General features: G+C 45.9%; 1 protein-coding gene across 1 annotated transcript; it reads left to right on the top strand.

Moving 5' to 3' along the window:
- The first annotated feature begins 564 nt into the window (after positions 1–564).
- On the top strand, positions 565–14,534 carry IRF4 (interferon regulatory factor 4). Its single transcript, XM_068198473.1, has 8 exons — positions 565–859; positions 1,342–1,528; positions 2,351–2,439; positions 2,970–3,111; positions 4,915–5,022; positions 6,354–6,707; positions 10,625–10,737; positions 12,694–14,534. Exons 1-8 carry the CDS (start codon positions 656–658, stop codon positions 12,835–12,837), a joined length of 1,341 nt encoding a protein of 446 aa, XP_068054574.1. The 5' UTR covers positions 565–655; the 3' UTR covers positions 12,838–14,534.
- The last annotated feature ends 6,876 nt before the right edge of the window (positions 14,535–21,410 follow it).

The following is a 21,410-nucleotide window of genomic DNA, read 5'->3' as shown; positions in this document are numbered from 1 at the left end:
CTGGATATGTATAGGACATCATGTGTTCAAGCGTGTCTTGCTGAAGTGAGCTTGTGAAAGCTACTTTGGTGTTATAGATAGATGCCATATAAACCATAACTGTGTGTGAAGCCCTCCGGATCGTGTGCGTGATATGTCTGATAGCACATATGTGCACAATCATATGCAAGTCTATTTTAATGCAATTTTTTCCTCGTTTGGTTGAAAAGTAAACTCCCAGTTGAACTCTCAGCAGGACAAGGGAGTTGTACCTTGAGTCACTTACAACAAAAATTTCAACGACCGATGTCTGTTCATGCAAAACAGTATCGGGACAGGGGGAAGTCTGTCAAAGTCTGCAGCACAAGCAGTGCCTGGGGAGGGCTGTGGGGGGCTGTGCCCAGTTTCCTGAGGCTCTGTACCGTGCTTCCCGGGGCCCCCAGGGCCCTGCTGCGTGCCGTGGCTGCTGTTTGGTGTGGTGTGTGTGGCATCAGGGTCTGGGCACCGCTGGTGCAGACTTAGCCCAGCACTTAACCTGTGGGTTTGCCTCTCTCCACATCCTGCCCGTTTCCCCCTCCTCCGCAGCCTCCCAGAGAGCCGGTGCTTGGACGTTTGTGGAGAGGTCAGCTTGGTGGGGCACCCCAAAACCCTCCGCCCAACCTCTGACACGAGTGGCATGAACTTGGAGCCGGGCGAGTGCGGGATGAACTCAGTGAGCTGTGGCAATGGGAAACTCCGCCAGTGGCTGATCGACCAGATAGACAGCGGCAAGTACCCCGGGCTGGTGTGGGAGAACGACGAGAAGAGCATCTTCCGCATCCCCTGGAAGCACGCTGGCAAGCAGGACTACAACCGGGAGGAGGACGCCGCCCTCTTCAAGGTAAGGCTCAGCCTGGGTTTAGGATTGTGGAGCACTGGCAGGGCAGGAGGGAGGCCCCTCACTATCCCATCCTTGCCACCCGCCTCTGCAGGCTGGTTCTGCTGGTTGGCTGCTGGTGGACACTGCCTGGCTGGTGGAGCAGGCTGTGCCCTGGTGTCCCTGTGTTTGCGGGTCAGCCCACCCTTCCCCAGTTCTCTGCGGGGAGCTAAATGCTTCTGGGACCGCAGCACATCTATTTCCACATTCATTCTCCTTTCTTATGCCCACTAAACTGGTTTTTGTACCTTACCATGCTGCTATTTTTTAGCCTAAACCTGTAGGGAGTAAATTAATGAACAATTCATGCACATGTAAGCACACACACATATGCTGTTTCAAGCATTGTGCCTTGTACTTGATTTTTTTCTTTTTTTTTTTCCTTTTTTTTTTTTTTTTTTTTTTTTTCATTTTCCTGCTCTTTTGATTATCTGAAATGTTTCCAGGCTTGGGCTCTTTTTAAAGGAAAGTTCAGAGAGGGCATTGATAAACCAGATCCCCCTACCTGGAAGACAAGATTAAGGTGTGCTTTGAACAAGAGCAATGACTTTGAAGAACTGGTGGAGAGAAGCCAGCTGGACATCTCAGATCCCTATAAAGTGTACAGAATAGTGCCAGAAGGAGCCAAAAAAGGTAAAGCATCTCAAATTCCCTGTGTAACAGAATGTGAAAATGTCTCATTGCAAGCATATGAGGACTGAAGTGTGCTTTTCTGGAATGGCCCTGCAGCCTTTTTAAGTCTTTTAAGGGACCAAAATGAGGGCTCAAGTGCAGCTTGTTCTGGTGACTTCAGAGGCTGCGCCTGCGGGAGGACTGCTGGCGTTTGGGTTGGAGCACTGAAAGGGAGCCCCTGCGGGAAGATGCAGACAGGCGCCTGCACATCACTGGAGGAATTGCTCTTTTAGCTGGAGCCTCCCTGCCAGTTCTGTGTAGTGAGAGCCAAGCAGGAGGCTCAAGGGACAAGCAAAAAAACCACCACCACCAACAACAACAACAACAAAAAACCCAAAAAAAATCCCAAAAAAGCATGCTGGATCTAGGTTCTGAATACAGGAAGAGCGATTTTAGGGAAGACAGTAGGTAACTGCCTTGGGTGGAAAAAGCTGGGAGTGAGGGATGCCTAGCCTGCAGCCTCCAGGGCAGGGGCAGGACAGTGCCTGCTCTCCAAGAAGGCCCTGGTGCCAGGCAGGGCCTGTGAGAGGCAGAAGCTTGGCATCACTGTGCACTAGGCTGGGACACACTGTGCTGTGGGGCACTGCAGAGCCCAGAGGGACAGACTGCCTCCCAGACCTGACTGCCAGGGGAGCCAGGGAATCCAGTCCCAAGTGGGCGCTGCAAGGCATTTTGGCCCTCTCTCTATTCCGTGGCAGGTTTTATGGATTTGCCTTTATTGTGCCGATTTCAGATTTCCTTAAGATGTAGAATATTTTATTTTCATCCCTCTTGTGAACACAGGTGCAAAACAGATCAGCATGGAGGAACAGCCATTAATGATGAACCATCCCTTTCCAATAACATCTCCTTACACTGCATTACCATCCCAGGTATGGCATTACTTGAGTGTTTTTCTTAGTTGGTGCCTCTACACTGAGCAGCACAATTTCTGTGCTATGTCTGTCCTTGCTGGTGGGGCTCCCAGGTTGTCCCTGTGAAGAAACTTCATTATGAGAACTGAGAAATTGAGAAGCAACTTTTCTAATGTCAGATGAGGCCACAGGGCAATTGATTTCCCTTGGTGTTGTTTATCCCAGAGTAAAAGCTCTTTTCTGTTGGACAACAGTTCCTAGTACCCTGCCATTCTGTTGGTGCCAGAATGCGAGCACCCAATGAAGCCTTGCTCTTTCAAGCAGACATTTACCAGCAGTGCTTTGACTGCCTTTTGTTATTCCACTCCGCTTATTATTTACACCAGTGGTGAGAAACTCACTTGAAAGCCTCATTGGTGGTGGTGGCCAAGTGCCTGGGCACAGCTCAGACCTCCATGGGCTTTGGCAGGGAAAATCAAGGAGCTGAGATGAGAAAGCTGATGCAACGCATAGCATTAGTTCTCACACTGCCTCGTTTGATTGAATAGGTACCGAACTACATGGTGCCCCATGAACGGAACTGGAGGGAGTTTGCCCCGGAGCAGCCGCATCCTGACATTCCGTACCAGTGCGCCAGCATCCCCTTCGCCACTCGCGGTCATCACTGGCAAGGGCCCGGCTGTGAAAATGGTAAGAAACCCCTGTTCAGGGCTGCTTGCTGAGGCTGGCCACCTGGAGAAACCTCACATTCCTCAGGCATATTATTTGTGGCTTTGATTGGAATTAACAGATGTGGATGGGGAGGAGTGCTGGGTTCCCTTGAAAGGGAGCCACCTTTGTCCTGGCTCTTGCATTCACTGCCACTGTATGTGTGGTGTGCGGGCCCTGCAGTTCTCTGCATTGATAGAAATCAGCCCCCAAAAGTCCTCAGCTGTTTCAAAAGCCCTGAGCAATAAAGAAGGCAACCAGCCCTCACAAAAACCCCAAATGGGAACATATGTTCTTTAGCTTTTCTCTCTGATTTTGGACTTTTGGAGGCATACACCAGTGAGGCTTTCCCTCCAGCCGTGTGGGTTAGACTGACATTATTCTCCCTAGAGGAAAGCTGGAATTATTACTTTATTTTAGTGCTGTGGCAGTGGGACAACTTGTCATGGATTGAGACTCTCTTGGGGCTGGTACAGCAGAAACAGAATAAAGGAATGTTTCCTTCCCCAAAGATTTCACAGTACCAGAGCCTAACACAATCATGGCTTTCCAAGCTCTGCATCTGTAGGAAAAAGCCCAAATTGTGAAAATCGGCAGTGCTTATGCTTGCAGGGAGTAAAACATAAGAGAAAGGGAACTGTGTGCTGTAGACCCTGGCAGGGTAACTCACCTGAAGATGCAGGCATTTGCTTTGTGAGGAGAAGCACCTGGTTCAGAAGGGCAGGAAAGGATGGGAAGCAAGAAAGGACCCTTGGTGTAGGTGCTATATTTTCAGAGGACAGCTCTCTCCCAGTTTTGACGCGCAGAGAAATCTTTGGATCTGCTAAAAAGTAAATACTCAGTGCACTGCAACTTTTTCTGGCAGTATATTGGAATTATTAGGCAGAATGTTTTGCTTTTCAGTTGAGTTATTTGCCAAATAAAAAAATCAAGGTAGCAAGCAGAATGAGCTCTGCCCTGAAGTACATCCTCTGCAGCACTTACACGCATGTGGATACTTTGCTGAATTTGTAGGCAGTTGTTAGTGGTTGATACTGTGTTTCTCACTGGGCTATAAAATGCATCAAGAGATGGTGGGTGTTTTTTATCCCTGTCACTCCAGCTCCTGACTGTGGTGAGTTCTGCCACTGGGGAAGGTAATGCATTCTTGTCTGCAAGTCACTTGCATCATCCTCCAAAGACTTTTACTGGCATTAAGAAAGAGGAAAAACATCACTTGTCCATAGTATAATCCACTTACTCAAAGGCATCTGTTGGAACAGTTTAGTAGTTCTAAATAGTAGTTCTGCTAATAAAACCCTAATAATCTTCTGCTGCACATTTTTCTTCACCTACATTTAAACAGTGTTAATCCTAGCTTTATTGTTATACCCATCATTAGTGAAGTTTTTTGGAAATATGAATTGTTTCATGCAGGCGACTTTTAAGAGCACTGTAGTCTAGTTAAAAATGTAAATTATTTCTCTAATGGAATAACATGTTAAGTAAGGAAAAGGACTAGGGGGAATATAGAAACACTAAGGGATTATTTCATGCAGAGCAAATTGAAAATATAGTCCAGGTAACATCTGGAATGATTGGCAGAGTTGGCCTACATGGAGGAATTGGGAAATAGGACCTTTTTAAGAAGAAGGGGAAAACAGGACCTTTTTAAGAAGAAGGGGAAAGAGAGAGAGAGTTCCTATTGGGGCCTAGGAAAACTCACTTTTGCATTGCTGTGATCTCTGCCCTAGCTTTTTCTTTAGGATTTAGACCTCTGTCACTGACTTTTGTTTGTGGAAACAGGTTGTCAGGTGACAGGAACCTTTTATGCTTGTGCTCCTCCTGAGTCCCAGACTCCTGGCATCCCGATTGAGCCAAGCATAAGGTCTGGTGAAGCCCTCGCTCTGTCAGGTAAGGTCCATAACCCCCCAGGCTTCCTGGGGAGTTTGACAAGAGACTCCCACTTCTGACTTGCCCAGGCACCATCTCTCCTTTCAGATGAAAGGAAAAAAGAGGAAAAAAAAAGAAACCTCTTTAATGAATGAATTTGGGTGTATGGTTGTAAGTCTGTTTTCCAGGATACTTAAGCACTTCCAGCCCCAGCTCCAAGGGATGGAGATGGTTAAAGCTTATGGAAGTGCTTCGCTGGCTTGTGGTGTTAGTGCTGGGTTGCTTTGGTGAGACACCAAATCAGACCTTCTCAGGGGAGTTTGGCAATTTAGGAGTGTCAGTGACTTAAGGCTCAGGTTTTCATTTGGGAGGACCCCCCCTCAAAATTGATAGTGCATCTTGGAGCCATCTGGCTTTGCTCTGCTTTGCTATTCCTGGTGGGAAAAAAAAAAAAAAAGACATTCAGGAAAGAAAAGGGAAGTTATTTCAGCCAGGTTTGCAGATGTCTGGATGCTGGGGAACTTTCTGAATAATTCTGGGAAAAGGTGTGGGAATGTGCTTTTCACAGAAATAATGGATAGACCTATAAAGTGCTGCTTGGTGGGTTTCTTAAGTGGGATTGTTCTCCTGAGTCAGGGTCAGTGTGGGTGTGTAGATGTGTGTTTCTTTGTGTGTGTGTGTGAACATACATTGTACACACATGTATATACTACATATATATATATATATATATATATATATATATATATATATATATATAGTTTCAGTGCTGTGTGAATTTGTAGGAGTCAGCCAAGTGGACCAAATGGGCATTTGAAAGCAAGGCGGGGGATTTTGGGTACAGCCCTGTTGGAGCTGGAGCCAGCAGTTGCTTCTCTCCAGGCAGCTGAGTGCAAGTTTGCAGGTCCCCTGTGCAGAAGCCTTTTCTATGCAAAGTCTGGGGGGAAACACAGCTACTTCCTCGTTAAATCTGAGGAAGTGTACTGAGCCGGTGGGTTTAACTCTGACATGAACTTGGAAAATGTGACCAACATCAACTTTTTCTGTGCAGATTTTTCCTTTTAAATGGAAATGTGAAGTTTGTGGGATTTTAGTTCCTACTGAATTCCCACACATCAGTGGCCCTTTTAATAAGATGAGAGAACATTAATGCTACTGTGCCCAAAATAATTAGTATTTATATTCTTTTTATTTTTTTCACTAATTTGACCTCCTGGGTGGTGCTGACCACTGGGCTCAGAAATCTTATGTAAACTTGTCTCTTGGCCTTAGCACAGATCTGAAACATAAAACATCCATACTAATTTATCACAGTGATTGTTTTTTGTTTGTCTGCTTGTTTCTCCTTGTAGACTGCCGACTCCACATCTGCTTATATTACCGTGAAATACTGGTGAAGGAGGTGACAACTTCCAGTCCTGAAGGCTGTAGGATATCCCATGGGCAAAGCTATGAGGTCAGCAGTCTGGACCAAGTTATCTTCCCTTATCCAGAGGATAATGGCCAGAGGAAGAACATAGAAAAACTGCTGAACCACCTGGAACGAGGAGTAATTCTATGGATGGCACCTGATGGCCTCTACGCTAAGAGACTTTGCCAAAGCAGGATCTACTGGGATGGGCCTATGATGCTCTGCAGTGACCGACCCAACAAGCTGGAGCGGGACCAAACATGCAAGCTCTTTGATACTCAGCAGTTTTTAGCAGGTAATTCCCACTATGGCTTTGATACCCTTTTGGAAATGTCACCTGGTCACTGTCCAAATCAGCTTTATGGGAATGCTCTTTTCATTAAAGTGAGAATTGCCCCTTGATACTTCTGGGCAAATGCAGCCAAGGGGTGCTTGAATCCTGATTAATCCTATACATTTCTGCTCTCTGCACATTCAATGCCCGTGCACAGACCAGCAGGAGTCAACTGAGGCTCAGCTGGTGACACCCAATCTCTCACATTCCTATATGAAGCATAAGGAGGAACCTAGCAAAATAGTTTTTCCATAAATTGACACAGAAAACTGGATCCTCATCTTGGATTTGCTAGTCTAAGTCATGGACAGGTCTGTGGTTTGCACCTGCACTCCTCTCAGCTTGACCCAGAGCAAGCCCGAGGTCTTGCCCAGAGTATACAAATTTCAGTAGCAAGCCTTCTTTTCAGTCTGTGCCAGTGTCTAAAAAATATCTAGGAATTCAAAAGGATTTAACACACTCTGGAATTTCAGGACTGCCTAATATTCTGAGGAAGGAGGTGCATACCTCACCAGAGCTCTCTGGAAAGGTCTCATTTTGTACCAGGTAGTGCAGGGGGAGGGAGCAGGGGAATGCTTTAGGACAGTGCCTTTTCCTTACAGCCTGTGAAGGGAAGGGGCAAAGCTTCAACCCCTCTTCCCAGCACATCTGCACAGTTAGAGAGAGGAGAGCTGTCCAGGCATAGAAACTGGTGGGAGGTAGTCATTGTCCTAGAGGACAGCTTGGGCTGCAGGAATAGACATTGGCCCTTTCTGGATATTTCTGGCATCACTTAGAGGTGAACTAAGTGGCTATGGTTTGGTGTGTTTTCTTGCTAGAACAGGGCAGCAGCACTGGCATGACACTCTCAGGGAGATAATGCCTTGCAACATTTAAAAACCCCCAACAAATGAAATCCAAATCATCAGTTTTAGCATACTTTACATTCCAAGGCTGATACTCTGTCCTAGAGAAACAGCCAAGAAAAAATGCATTTAAAGAGAGAAATCTTATATAGATGTGAGAATTGACAGTTAGAAAGGGGAATTTGAGGTCAGGCTTTGGGTTGGGCTTCAATCACATGCTAATTTAAAGATGTATAATTCTGTGCCTGGTGATGGTTTTGGAAATCCCTTTCCCTTTTCTCAGGTGGTTTTTTAGATGTGCTCTGGGTTCTTCCAAATGATTGACAGGACATCTCTTTTTAGATACCTAACCCCAAAGATAAGCTCAAGCAATAGTTATTTTTCACCCCTCCTAAATTACTTATGCACCAGTGCCTGTGCAAACCCAAGTGTGTGGTTGCAGTCACAGTCTGTGGTGTGTGCAAAGCGAGTTTTTGCATGATGCTCAGTGAAGTTTGGAAGTGACTTGCCATGGGCCTGACACATCTGCTGTGTTAATTGAATGTGCTGAGGTCCCAGCCTGCGAGCGAGCTCAGGGATTCCCCTATGCTGGGAAACTGGGACTCCCCTGGGAAGAGAGGTAGATGATCTCTGCCAGGGAGGGAAATCAAGAACAGCAGAGAAAGGGACAGATGCAGAACTGCTATGAACCAACCACAGCTCTTGGGAAACCACTGAGGAGCTCAACCCTACAATGCAAACTGCAGTGGAGCATCGGGGCCTGTGCTGAGAAGCTTCTGCTGCTGAGAAAGCTAAAATGGGGCAATAAACCAGAAACCAGGGGAATGGTCTCTGCAGAGAGGGATAAATGCATTGTAATTGTTGTAAATTGGGCTGGGTGGAGAGTAGAAGAACAGAAGAAAATAGCTTGGAGTGTGAGGGTGGCAGCCAGAGAACGGTTGGTGGGACAGAAGGAGTGGCAGTGGGAGCAGGAGTATCAGGAGGTGGGAAAGGTTTGGGGAGGCACATGGGGAGCCCTTGGGTGTTGGATGATGCACTTGGGCCTGGAAAGGAAGACAGAGCGAGTGGAAGGTTTTGGAGAAGTGCAGGGCTGAACTCAAACCATGATTATCCGGGTGGTGGGAAAGAAAGGGCTTTCTTCTCCAGGTCTGTGCTATGGGTACTCTCACAGGTATTCAGGATTTGGAGAACTGCTGAGGTCAAGTAAAATAAGGGAAAGAGGAAGTTGAAAGAAGTTGCACATCAGCTGGATTGGCCTTGGGTGGATCATCCTTCCTTGTCCTGTAGCTACACAGAGGGAAGCAGAGTCCCATGGAAAAGATCTCTTCTTTCTTGCCTTATCCCCAGAGAGCTCATGGCACATTTCAGGGTTTTCTGGGAAGACTTTGGGGAAAGCTACATTTTACTCCATATTTTAAGTGAGCTGCCCATTGTTTTACTTGCTTTACTGGCCCTTTCAGTAAGAGTAGTAGTCCAAGCCAGGGTTGGGATGCTGTTGTGATAGCTACTGAATCCATATCTTGGTCTGAAAAGCTTGCAGTTAGAGTAGGAATGGTAGGGGTGTACTTTGGGAAAAGATGCATTTGTCGTGTCAAGTTCAAAGGCTCTCCTTTCCCTCTCTAGCAGGGAGGGTGCTTCATTATAATACATTGGCTTTAATATTAATTGCAGCTTTTCCCAGAAAGCATGAACAGGGTTATAAATTAAAATGGAATATTTACTTATCAGCTGTGTAGAAACACAGTACTTAACACACACTTTAGCAAGGATATTGTGTTAGATTGAATTTTCTCTTTTCTGGATGGAAATGAAGTGTCAAAACCACAACATTTGGTCCACAACACTGGAGATTTTGGTCTGAGTGGGAATACCTTATAAAGGCCTCCCCTGCTACTTTTCATAGGGGACACTGACTATTAGAATAATAATATTTCATCATTTCACTTTGCACAAGGTTTTGGGTTAGCAAAGAGAGTGCAGGGGCACAGAAGACACAGAAAGCTCTTTTCCTGGCTCAGTACATGGCTGAAATAGAGCCCTTTCCCCTTCCTTATCTCAGTGTGACAGTGACCTTACCTCTGTTACAGTCTGGCTGTGGCGAATTTTTGTGCCTGGCAGTATTTTGTGTCTCTGGCACTACCAAGCCATTTCAGTGCTGCTCTTGTGTGTCTGCTTGAATGGTTTCTTTGAATGATACCAGTAGTGTCTGCTCCAGGGATTCTGCAGTTGGGGTCCCATAGAAGTACTAATTGGAAGACATCTCAGTTTTGTGCATATGAAATTAATTGTGAGACAAAGTAAACAGAAAAGTTGCAGTGTTGTAACTAGATCCCCCTGATCCGAGGGAAGGTCTCCAAACTCAGTGTCTTGTCAGACCTTTTGTCTTTTTCCTGACCTCTCTCATCAACCCCTGGAGTTACTTTATCTTCTCCACTGTGCTGCAAGGTCATCCACAAAGTCTGTCTTACTGGCCTGTACTGGTTTTGACTGGAGCAGGGTTAATTTTCTTCATAGCAATCCTTGTGGTGCTGTGCTTTGGATTTGTGACCTAAACAGTGCTGATAACACAGGAACAATTTAGCTGATGTTGAACAGTGCAAGCACAATGTCAAGGCTTTCTCCTTGTCTCATTCTGCCCTCCCAGGCTACAGTCTGAGGTGGACAAGAGTCTTGGAAGGGGCACAGTCCCTTCAACAATCCTAGCTGAGGGATATTCCATTCTATATGACCTTGCATTCTGCAGTAAAACGGGGCATGGGGGAATTAGCCAGAGGTTGCTGTTGCTTGGGCACTGGCTGTGTGTAGGTCAGCTGATCACGAGTGATTGTTTTTTCCATTGCTTGTTTTTCTTTGTTTTGTCTTCTTTGTTTCTTTTTACCCATTAAATTGTCTTTATCTCAACCCACAATTTTTTTTTCCTTTTGCCATTCTGTTTTTCTCTCCCGTGCTGATGGTGGGAGTGAGTGAGTAGCTGTGTGGTGCTTGCCTGTCTCCCCTGATTATTCCACAGCATGGTACTTTCTCTCTTCCCAGACCTGCAAGACTTTGCTCACCATGGACGTCCGCTGCCGAGATATCAGGTCACTCTGTGCTTTGGGGAGGAATTTCCAGATCCACAGAGGCAGAGGAAACTAATTACAGCCCATGTAAGTAGGATTTCTGCCTTACCTAAAACAAGCACACTCCTTGGAGGATGTGAATCTGCCAGTCAGGCTTTTGTGCCTCATGTAGATTATGAGAGAGGTGGTAAATTGTTGAAAATGCAGCACTTTCCAGAGCAAGGTTTAATCCCCAGATCTGCCAAGGACTGACTGGAAGCCCGCAGCAGGGCAGAGCACCTGATTTTCCCTCTCTATAGAGCATGTCATTTGTGATCTGTTGCAAATCCCATCTAAAGCTGAAATGTACCTGGAAATGCTGAACTGTGTTGTTACCACCAGCAGCCCAGTTGTGCAGCTGCTTGGGCTGCCTGGCCACTGCAGGATGTGGTGCTTTTACAGCCACTGAACCTGAAGGTATCCCAGAATCCCAGCCTGCATCTCAAGGGCCTCAGCCCTTAATGGGATGCAGGGGCTGCCTGTGTAGCTTCAGGGTTCAGTAGCTGTCAGGCTCGTGGGCTGACTGACCTCAGTTCACACACACTCAAAGCTGCTGTTTCGGGATGCACTCAGAGGGAAGGTGATGGTGGAGACTGAGACCAGGTACTTTCTGAATTGGCTGTATTGGCCCATAAAACCACAAGAGAGGTGGTAATGCTCACATTAGTGGCAGGGCTTAGCTTACTGCGTCCTTGAGATGAAAACTGCCATCTCTTTTAAATTTTTCGAAAACCCCTTCAGTAGCAGGATGGGTGCCAAGTCAGACTTCTGCCGCAAGCTGTGGCCTCTGCTTAGCTGTGTCGCGTTCGTGCTGCCACACTGCTGCCTGGCAGGTCTCTGGGGTGGAAGTTGAGAAGCTCACATATCCATCCTGAGCTGTGCAATGACTAGTTAGAGATGGTTGCCTATCCCTGACTCTCCTTCAACTTTTTCCCATTCTTATTTTGGCTTTCCAGCTTCCCATCCCTGCTTTGTAGCATCCTCCCTCCAGCTCCCTTATCCATCTCTTGTGCTGGTATCTTCTCCGTGAGCCTGTACCTCCTGCTCTTTCCAGAGCTTTGCTTCTCCTTTGCCAGTTGCTGAATCTGCTCATCCTGTCGATCTGTCCTGACGTGTGGGCTGGTGGGACTCTATCATCCCACCAAATGGTTATGCACTGAAAGCTGTCTGGGGCACCTGTCCCACTGCCTTCCCATCTCCACCATGGCGTTTATTTCCTCCAAAACAGTGTCTGTGTCTTTTAACATGGAGGGATTGGCTGGCCAGCAGGAGAGGGTTGTGGACAAGTGTCATCCAGCCTGTCCTCCACTGAGAGTAAGGACAGCTTCAAGGTGTTTGTTCTCTGTACAGCTCAAATATTTATAGTCAGAGCCCAGAGCCTTGACAGGGAGTGGTGGTTTCTGAAGAGACAGAAGTGAAGGCAGTGTTAACCCAAACAAATCCCACTTGGTGGTTGAACAAATTCCTCATCAGAGCTTGAATGAACAGAAACAAGAGTAATCTTGATTTTAGGTTTAAATCTAACTTCGGACACAGTCATTTGGCAACATATCTCAGCCTACCTGAAGGCTCCAACATTTCAAGTAAAGTCCTCAAAGTACTTTGCAGCGCAGACAAGACTTTTGGCGTGTTCAATATGTGTTTAAACACTTGGAGTGGCTGTGGGCATATGTGTCTTGTGGTCATTGCTCACAGGCCTGGGGCTGGCTAAGGGACTGCATGTTTGATGCATCATTCGTGTCACTGCTACAGTCCCTTATAGTGAAGGTGGTGAAGGTAAGGAATGCGTGCAGGTAGTGAGACACTTGGCAGCAGAGCTAGGCTAGGCTAGGCAAGACCTAGTTTAAAACAGAGATTAGTGAAACCAGTGAAATTGTATTCCCATTCTGGTAAGCAGAACTGTTCTGCCCCATCTTGTTTTTAATTTAAAACCACCCTGAATAACTAAGATGAGGAGCCTGAAGTTTTGTCATGTGTCTGATTAACATTTTGTCTGTCCTTAAGGTTGAACCAATGTTTGCCAGGCAGCTGTATTACTTTGCTCAACAAAACAGTGGACATCTGCTGAGAGGCTATGATTTGCCAGAACTTGTGACTAGTCCAGAGGATTATCACAGATCTATTCGCCATTCCTCTATTCAAGAGTAGGAACCTCAGAAGGAGTGGTTTTAAAGGCACTGTAAAGATTGTGCAGAATGGAAGAGCAGAACTGGGTCACGATTTGGAGATCCATAATCCCTGCTGGACGCGTTCAGGGGTACAATGATAGGAAAGTGAGCAACTAGGACAACTGTATTGTACAATAAAATTGACGGGTCTTCAACATTTGGATGCTACGTCTCACATGAGGCTCCACTGTCGCTGAGAATTAACTCGAAACTGACAAAATGATTGCTGTGTTTACGTTTGCTTAATGTTTTTCTTGGCTTTAGAGGACTGATCCTTACCGAAGACTTAAATCCAGAGTTTACACTGTTACTTTTGCAGGGCTATTTATTTTGGATTACTGATCTCAGGGAAAGTACATAAATTTGCGGTGTTCCCAGTTTGAAACTATAGCTACTGTAGGTGGGTAGCAAACGTAGATGGTTTATTGAGAATAGCTAATACATGTAAGTGGTTATAAATTTAGATTCATAAGTGTGATGCCTATATTCTTGTATAGAATATTTCAGTGTATTTTTTGAAAACAATGCAATTCTTCAGAGACATATTTTTTTAATGCCTGACTGACACTTGCCCTGATAATGAATTTTGTTGCTGCCATTGTTGTTATTGGATTAGCCTCCATGATAGCAGTTTCTAAAGTAGTGCATTTATGGTACTGTGTTAAGAAAAGTGACCATTCAACTCACATTACTGTGAATTTAGTGGATTAGCCACTAAAATTCTAGAGTCCCAAAGAGCAGGTTTATAAATAAATTGCATTTTTCTTATAATTGTAAGCTACAATGCGTGCATTATACATACACATATATATGTATGTATATATGTATGTGTTAGAATTAAGTTGGCAAAGCTTGCAAATAGCACAGAAATGGTCCAGCTACCCCTTTTTGATGTCACATGCATAAGCCAGGTTAAAATAACCCACACCTCTGACTTACACAGAGCCAGCTCTGCTGTTTGTGTGCACTTGCAGCTTTCTTCCAGTGGTACTGAAATGAATGTGAAGGGAGAGCTCAAGGTGAGCAGCACTTGGCCTTCTGTACTAAGGCAGTCAAGGAAATACTTGTTTGAATGTTCGCAGAATTTGATGCAGTTTCCTTTCTGTGGTAGGGTGCTGTTAGAAAGACAAAGAGGTCTGTCGGGTGTGTCATGAAGTTTCCTTGCTGGCAGGCAGACCATGTGATCTTAGCAGCTTTCACTCCAGAACATGATCCCCCTGTGCTTAGCAGACATACTTCACTTGACTTCCTAAATGAGGAAGAAAAAACGGTACTTGGTCTGGCAGCAGACTTGTGTTAGGGACTTTGAATTTATACATCTTAAAGATGCATACTTTTTTGGGATATATTATCCCCCTCCTTCTCCACAGTGCCAAGCAGAATGAACAGATCATTTCTACTTTGTTACTTGAAGGGTTTTTTTTTTTCCTGGCTTAAACATTTTTATAGGGGAGACCTCTTTCTTAGACATTGAAAGCAATGCTCTAGGTGACCATCTGAGATTTGCATGAGCTTTTGTCCTGTGCATACATTTTACTGAAAGGGACTTCTGTGTTCAAACTTAACTGGTACAATACAAATATTTGATGTGTTTTTCACTTTTTTTCTAGTGGTTGTTGCTTCATATGCTCATTGCTTCAGCTCACGTCTTGGAATAAAGTTCTATTTCCCTACCAACTCGGTGCGTATGTGTTGTTTTCATAGTGGGACAAATCTAACACGTGTGGTTCCGCACTGTGAACCTGGGCAGTGTTGCTGGCTGTCTATGGGGAACTCTGTTCTGAGCCAAAAGTGCAGACAAAGGTCAAAAGGTAAGGATTTTTGCTTACGGAAATGTCTGCAATATTAGCCACAGGTATCAGAAAAAGGGAAAATAGGGAGGTTCCCCTTCGGCTGTTGGTTTCCAGGTCCATGGACAGTGCAGCAGAGCCCCTGCAGCTGGGGATCTGGTGCTGCCGTGCTCTGCCCCCGCCCCTCCAGGGCTTCTGGGGCTGGGGACCAGGCTGGTACTCTCCTGCCCAGCCCAGCATGTGGGGATCCTCTGACTGCCACTTAGTTCCTGGTTGTTAAGAGCTTCCAGTGCACTTTAAAGTGTGTAAAGCTAGGAAAGGGTGAGAAGGAGGATGGTAAAGTGAACTAAAGTAGTGAAGTTGCAAATAGGAGGGAGTTTACCAGCTAGCCCCTCTTTGCTGGAAATCAGGATCCTGAGAGGGGTTTTTGTGCACAAGAACTTACAGAGCAAGCTAGGTGTGAAATACAGTTACAAGATCTGTAAATCATCTGAAGATGGAGGGGAGAATATTTTCTCTTTTTGTGCAGACTAATATTAACTATCAAGGTGCATTATAATTTTTGGCTTTGGAATGCACTTTTAATTATTTTCCTTGAAGTAGAATAATTTAAAGCCAGCAGCTATGGGGAGGGAGGGAGAGAGATAGCACCATCTAATTTCTGGCCAAACACAGCTTGCTTGGAGGAATGGTGTGGGGGGGGTGAGTGGAGGGAAAATCAAGCTGTTATTTGTACCATAAATTGTTTTGCAACTTAAAGCTGCATTTACTTTTGTGACCATTTCTTACTGTTCAAAATAACTATGAACACCTAAAGCGGGGAAAAAACAAAAAGCAAACAAGAAAAAAACTCCTGGAAACATTTTCTCTTTTAGTATCTTTTTTACAGTCACAATGTGAAAGCATTTGAGGTACTTCCTACCTCTGTTAAATTCTGTTTATAGTTTCTGAGGTCTACTTCCTTCCTGTTATGTTTTCGGTGGCGTTGTAAATGACATATTTTACTCCTGTCACCACTGAAGGCATAGCTGTTTGGTTTTTTTTCAAACGTTTTTTGTGTCAGTATTGGTTTTTCTGATTTTAATACTGCCACAGTTGCAACCATTTCTTGAAAGGATTTTGTATCGATATTCCAAAATTGGTTCAGTTGGGTAGTTTTGCCTGTAAACTGTCTTAGCCTTAGAGGGGTTGTAGGTTAATCAGAAACAAGGAGATATATTTTAAGCTGAAGTACAGTGTAATGGGTTTTGTGGAAAAAACGCAGGATTCAGGTGAAAACCCCTGTGGCCTTTTAGACAGGCATATTCATGGTGTTTACATCAGCGTTTGTCAGCAGCGTGGAGGTGGGGAAACACCACCCTCGGCAAAAGGCTTTCAGGAAAAAGTAAAGCATTTTCTCTTGCACGCTCTCAGATCACTGTGTGTGTATACTTGTAGAGAAGCAGGGGGGAGGAAGGGGGAGGGAAGAGAGAAAGAGAAAGAACACTCACCAGAAAGGCCAAGCAGATTGAAACAATCGTATGTATCTCCTTTCCCAGGCAGAACTGTGTGTCAAATTTAGATGAACTTGGATGGAAAGATATTAAAGATTGCCAGAGTGGTTTTTATCTGAACTCTGATCTGGCTGGTAGTGGGCTGAGAGCTACTGATTTTTGATTTAATGCTTATGAGTTTGGTTGGCTCTGAAGAGATGTCAACAGGTTCCTGTGACTCAGAATAGTTGCGAGGTAGCTGGTGTGCAGCCATTCCAGCACTTAACTTTCAAGCGTGTAGTCAGGTAAGCACATCCTTGTTGCATCCCAGAGGAGTGGTCACATCCACTGTGACCCACAACCAGCCCCACTGCTGGGCTTCAGGAGCCGGCTGGCCCAATGCCTGTGGAATGCTCCGTGCCCTGACCATGCTGAAATGACAGTGAAGGAGGAGCTAACTTAGGTGTCTCAGAATAAGACTCTTGGAACGACAGATGTTAAATAACTTACGAACACACTGACTGCATGGGTTGTTTTGGCAACTGGCAAGAGGAAAAGGCAAACACCTGGGTCCATGTGGAAACTGAAAAACAGGCTAGATGCCTTGGTTCTGGGTTCAGACTTGTTTTTCTGCTTGGCCCTAGCAGAGGCTGACTGGACAGCTGATGTCTGAGTGGTTCTGCCCAGGGTGTTGTTCCACAAAAAGGCAATTATCAAGGGTGTGAAGAGCCCAGTCCAGGTTTTCATCCCTTAGATAGGAATAGCGTCATGCCCTGGTAAACAATGGCAATGAAACACAGGACTTCATTTTGCAAATGCATTTTTATTGTTTCTACACAGCATGGCTGCCTTGCATGTCTCTGCAGGCAGCTGGCAGCCTCCTGCCACTTCAGCTTACAGTGCTGCCAGCTGAGGCCAGACCTGGTGCTCTAGGCACTTCTCTCAAATCAGTCTTCCAGGCTTCAGCTATCATTTTCTGCTCCCTACAAAAGAGAGGTCATGAATTATGCAAAAAAACCCATCTTTTAAGCTAAGAGAATAGACAGATCCTGGTGACTTTTCACAAACTACAGCTAATGCATGCCCTCCATATTTCTAAGAAGTGTTTTCATCTTTGACCCTTAGGCTTTCTGTGTTTTGATTTTGAGACCAGCTTCTGAATTCTTGCTGTAGGAATGTCTGAAATCCAAAAACTTAGGACTCTGGTTGTCCTTTTAATCTTTTAATCCCTTTCCTAGCAGGCAGAAATGATGTCCGTGTAGTATCAATGAAACCACCTCCCAGAGGAAGTTCTGTGAATGTCCATGTGAACCTGGTGAGGTTAGAGCAGACACTTGCATCTTACCTGAAATATGCTTTCCAAGCTCTCTCAGCTACGTCAGTACAAGTGCAGTTTGTACATCACCATGTGCATGACGGACATTTCATCCCATCCTCACCATATTGTTCATCTTTCTCCTTCTCACTTCCTTCGTGAAGAGCAGATGTTTAAATCTGGATCAGGCAGATAGAGAGATTTCCTCAGGTCTGCAAGATGCAGATTCTCTCTGACCTTGGAATGGCCAGCACAGCACAGGCAGTGGTCAGATGCTTTCAGATTCAAGCACTTCTGCTGTGTGTCTCCAAAATGCATTAGCTTGTCATTGTCCATGGATAAGTCCTACTGGGATATCAGGGACTATTTCTCTCATACAATCTTACGCCTTCTCTTCCTGGACTAACGTGCCTCAGCAAATGGTGATCAAGAAATTTCCTTTTTTCCTGGTGGTTGCAGCCATCTGGTAATGTGCATTGCTAGGTATCTTGTTGTGTCTAGCTAACCCTTTAGACTCTCTCTTGGGTCCTCTATCAGTTTTCCTCTGCACTGGCAGCAAGATCTAAAGGCAGACAGTGCCTCTTAGTTGGGCATGCCCAGCAGGACGGGGCACAACCTTTGAAGATTAGTCTCTAGGCAGCACCAGAATTCCTGTAATTGTGAGTAGGATGTTCTTGCGTCTTCCCAGTTCTGATTCTGACCCTCAAAACCATGAACTGATCAGCAGAATATAATCATGGCAATCATTTAAGCTAGGCTTTCCCATAGGAAGCTGGTGTGCAGCTTCTCTTCATTTGAGGCACCACATTCAAATTGCAGTTTCTCAAGGGATTGAATCCATGATTTCTTATGCTCCTGTCAGAGCCGTTCCTAACTGTCTTGTACAAGCAAAGGCTGAGCATTTCTAGTTTCTAGCACAGAGAATATAGCCTCCAATAAAATTGCTTTTAGAGCTAGATATCCTACTTTTTTTCTTTCAAACTTCTGAGTTTCATGATTTTTATATCCTCAGAAACCAAAGTTATGGGTCAGGCCTTGATACATCTCCAATAGCTCATTTTCGTTTCCTTTTTTCACACATGATCAAGAGGTTTAGCCCTCTTCATGACTGTCCCCTCCCACAGGAAAAAAAACCCATGCAAGGAGTAGTGAGAGAGAGACTTCAAAAACAGGGTGAGTGACCTCATCTACTGTGGAGACGTCAATCTCCAAGAAATAGGAAAGGTCAGAGCTGTTTAGAGCAATGGGGTTTTCACAACTCAGCTAAAAAACCCAGACTGTGTCTGAAGAGTTGTTGGTGTCCTCACCCTTTATCTCATCTTTCCCCCAACTGGTTGGTGACCCTCCATCCAGAGAACTGGCAGCTCTGTAGTTTTTAACGTAGATTACCGTCCTATATTCCATTGCTTAACATGGACTTTCCAAAGGAAAAGTGGTGAAATAAAAGACAGATGTTTGCATGGGAATATTGCAAATTCTTTTCACCTTTTAAAACCAAACACAGTGTTTTCTTCTTGAGCTTCTTCCACCCCCAATATAACGGAATCCTGGAAGCTTTAATTGCACCATCTTAAAAATTTTATTGCTTGAACTCATTAGCTGGTTTGACTGCTGAGCTTTGTGCAGCTGTCTGCGTGGGACAGAGGCAGAAGAGCCCTCTCGGTGGTGGTGGCAGGAAGCTGGAGGAGCTGGGAGCTGTCTGTCCCTGGTGCCGCGGGCCAGGGAGGGTGTTAGCCTGGTGTCACCGGGTGTGGATGCAGGTCACCCGTACCCGCAGACAGCGCCAGCCAGAAAATGACTCTGAAGTCTCACTTTCCTTTAAAACCATCACTCTACCAATAAAATGGCTTACCTGCAATCCCCACACACTTACAGGCACCGTTTAAATATAGCATCGATGTCTATCTGCAAATTACAAGGAAATGAATAAATCGAGGCGACGCAAACCGCAAGAAGGAAGTTGAAAGCCTGGAGCTGTGACAGGCTGCGTGTGCCGAGGGACCCGGTCCAACCTGCACCATCTGCTGCAGAGGTGACACCGCCGCCGGACTGGCCAGCGCGTCCCGGCTCCCCGGCACGCACATCCCCGTGCTGCCGCTCCCAGGGAGCGGCCCACGCGGAGTGGGCTGGATCTGTGCCCTGGGGGCACCTGCATCCCCGCAAAAGCCAAAAGCACCCCGGGCACCCGGGGTCCCAGCCGCAGGGAGGGGGACGGTGCGGCGTTTTCTGGAAACGAATGAGTTCATTTCTGGGAGGCGGTGGTGGGGAGTGCTCCAGGACGCCGGGGAGCGCAGCGAGGATGAATGCAGGAAGTTGAAGCATGACTGCTGTGCTGCTTACCATCCTGCAGCCTGCTAGCTGCAGATAGCTGGCAAAGTTATTTGGCCTGGCTTCATTTTTATATCGTGAAGGTTGATTACTTTGTTTGATTGCAAAATTTATATCAAAGCCAGAGTCACTAGGCAAAAATTAAGGTATTGCATACAGAGCGTGTGTGTGCGCGTGTGTGTGTGTGTGTGTGTGCAGCTAGCAAGCCACCCTCACCCCTCTTCAATAATCTTTTACACAATTGGCAGGGTTTATTCCCATGTGAAGGAGGTGCTAATGACACCCTAAACATTTTATGAAAATATTGGGCTGGGGAGAGGAAAAAAGATCAAGTGCAAATCAGCATCTGCTGCAGGCTCTCAACACATATTAGGCACTTAATTTTTCAGACTCCACCACGGGAAGAGTGTCCATTGATGCCTCGTGCCTTATTTACCCCCCGACACTGCGCTGCACTGCAATTAGCCTGCACTGCACTGCAGGCTAATTCTGCTGCTCCAGAACTCCACCTTACCTGCAAGGTCTTGTGGAAAACAAAGCACATACCCCAAGGACCCATTTCTCCTCCTTCCACATGCCAGGTGTTCCCAGGGTGAAGGCTGTAGCTCTTGGCACCAACAACCCTTTCCCCTGGCCACCAGCTTGGGTGGTAGGCTGACTGTGGGCAGGGGAAGGTGAATGCTCATGTGCAGCCTCTTCTTCCAGCACCTCTGTCACACCCCTGTGGATGGGATAGTACTGAAATTAGTCTAGCAGGATGCAAGGATCATTCCAGCCAAAACGTGTCTTTCCCAGGAAAAACTCTGCATCTTTCGATGGAGGAGGCAGAGGACAATGGCTGCAGGCATGAACCCAATGAATGCAAGGACAAAGTGTGGAGAAGGACAGCGGGTTGAGGACAGTTCAGTTGCAGGTATAGCTGGGGTTCATTAGGGCCATTTAGTGTGTTCTGCCTTTTGCAAGAGTCTGAAGTAGAGAAGTGGGTTTTGGCCAGGAGGAGAAGTCAGCTAGTTCTCAGAAATAAGGCAGCACGTGCAGACATGGGGAGCAGGGAAGGCATAAAAAAAAGTAAAAATAAAAATTAGTGCATAAAGACAGGTTTTCCCCTAAAACAAACAAACAAAAAAAACAAAACCAAAAACAACCAAAAAAAAAAAAAAAAACCAAAAACAACCAAAAAAAAAAAGAAAGAGAAGCTAAATGTGGCTGGAAAAGAGGTGAACAGGTATGAGCTGCTGCTTGTGGCCACACAGGGTCAGTTATGTGGGGAGCTGGGGGCATGGGATCTGTTATGAAGGCAGGTCTGGAAGAGCTCAGTGAGAGTTGAGAGAGGGATACCACCAGGGAGTGGGCCAGGAGTAACCCTGGAAACCATCCTAGGGGAGGATGGAGGAGGAAAAAGGGAGTGAAAGACCCTCCAAGGCACAGTGGTGGAGCCTTGGCCATGAGGGAAGGTGACAGTGGGGCTGCCAAGTGTGGGTGTAAGTGGACGGCAAGGGGGAGTTTGAGGAATACAGAGTAGTGAGTTGTGGTTAGAATAGGGGAGGAAACTTAAGGAAGAGCTTGGAGGGAGAAAAGGAGCAGAAGGCTGCACAGCAGGAGGGATGCTGCAGTCACAGGTGCTCGGGCAAGCAGGAGGAAAGGAGGC

Source organism: Anomalospiza imberbis, chromosome 1 (genome assembly GCF_031753505.1).
Source record: "Anomalospiza imberbis isolate Cuckoo-Finch-1a 21T00152 chromosome 1, ASM3175350v1, whole genome shotgun sequence".
In the NCBI taxonomy this organism is placed as follows: Eukaryota; Metazoa; Chordata; class Aves; order Passeriformes; family Viduidae; genus Anomalospiza; species Anomalospiza imberbis.
The sequence above is the reverse complement of the archived record's forward strand: the minus strand, read 5'-3'. Positions and strand labels throughout refer to the sequence as shown.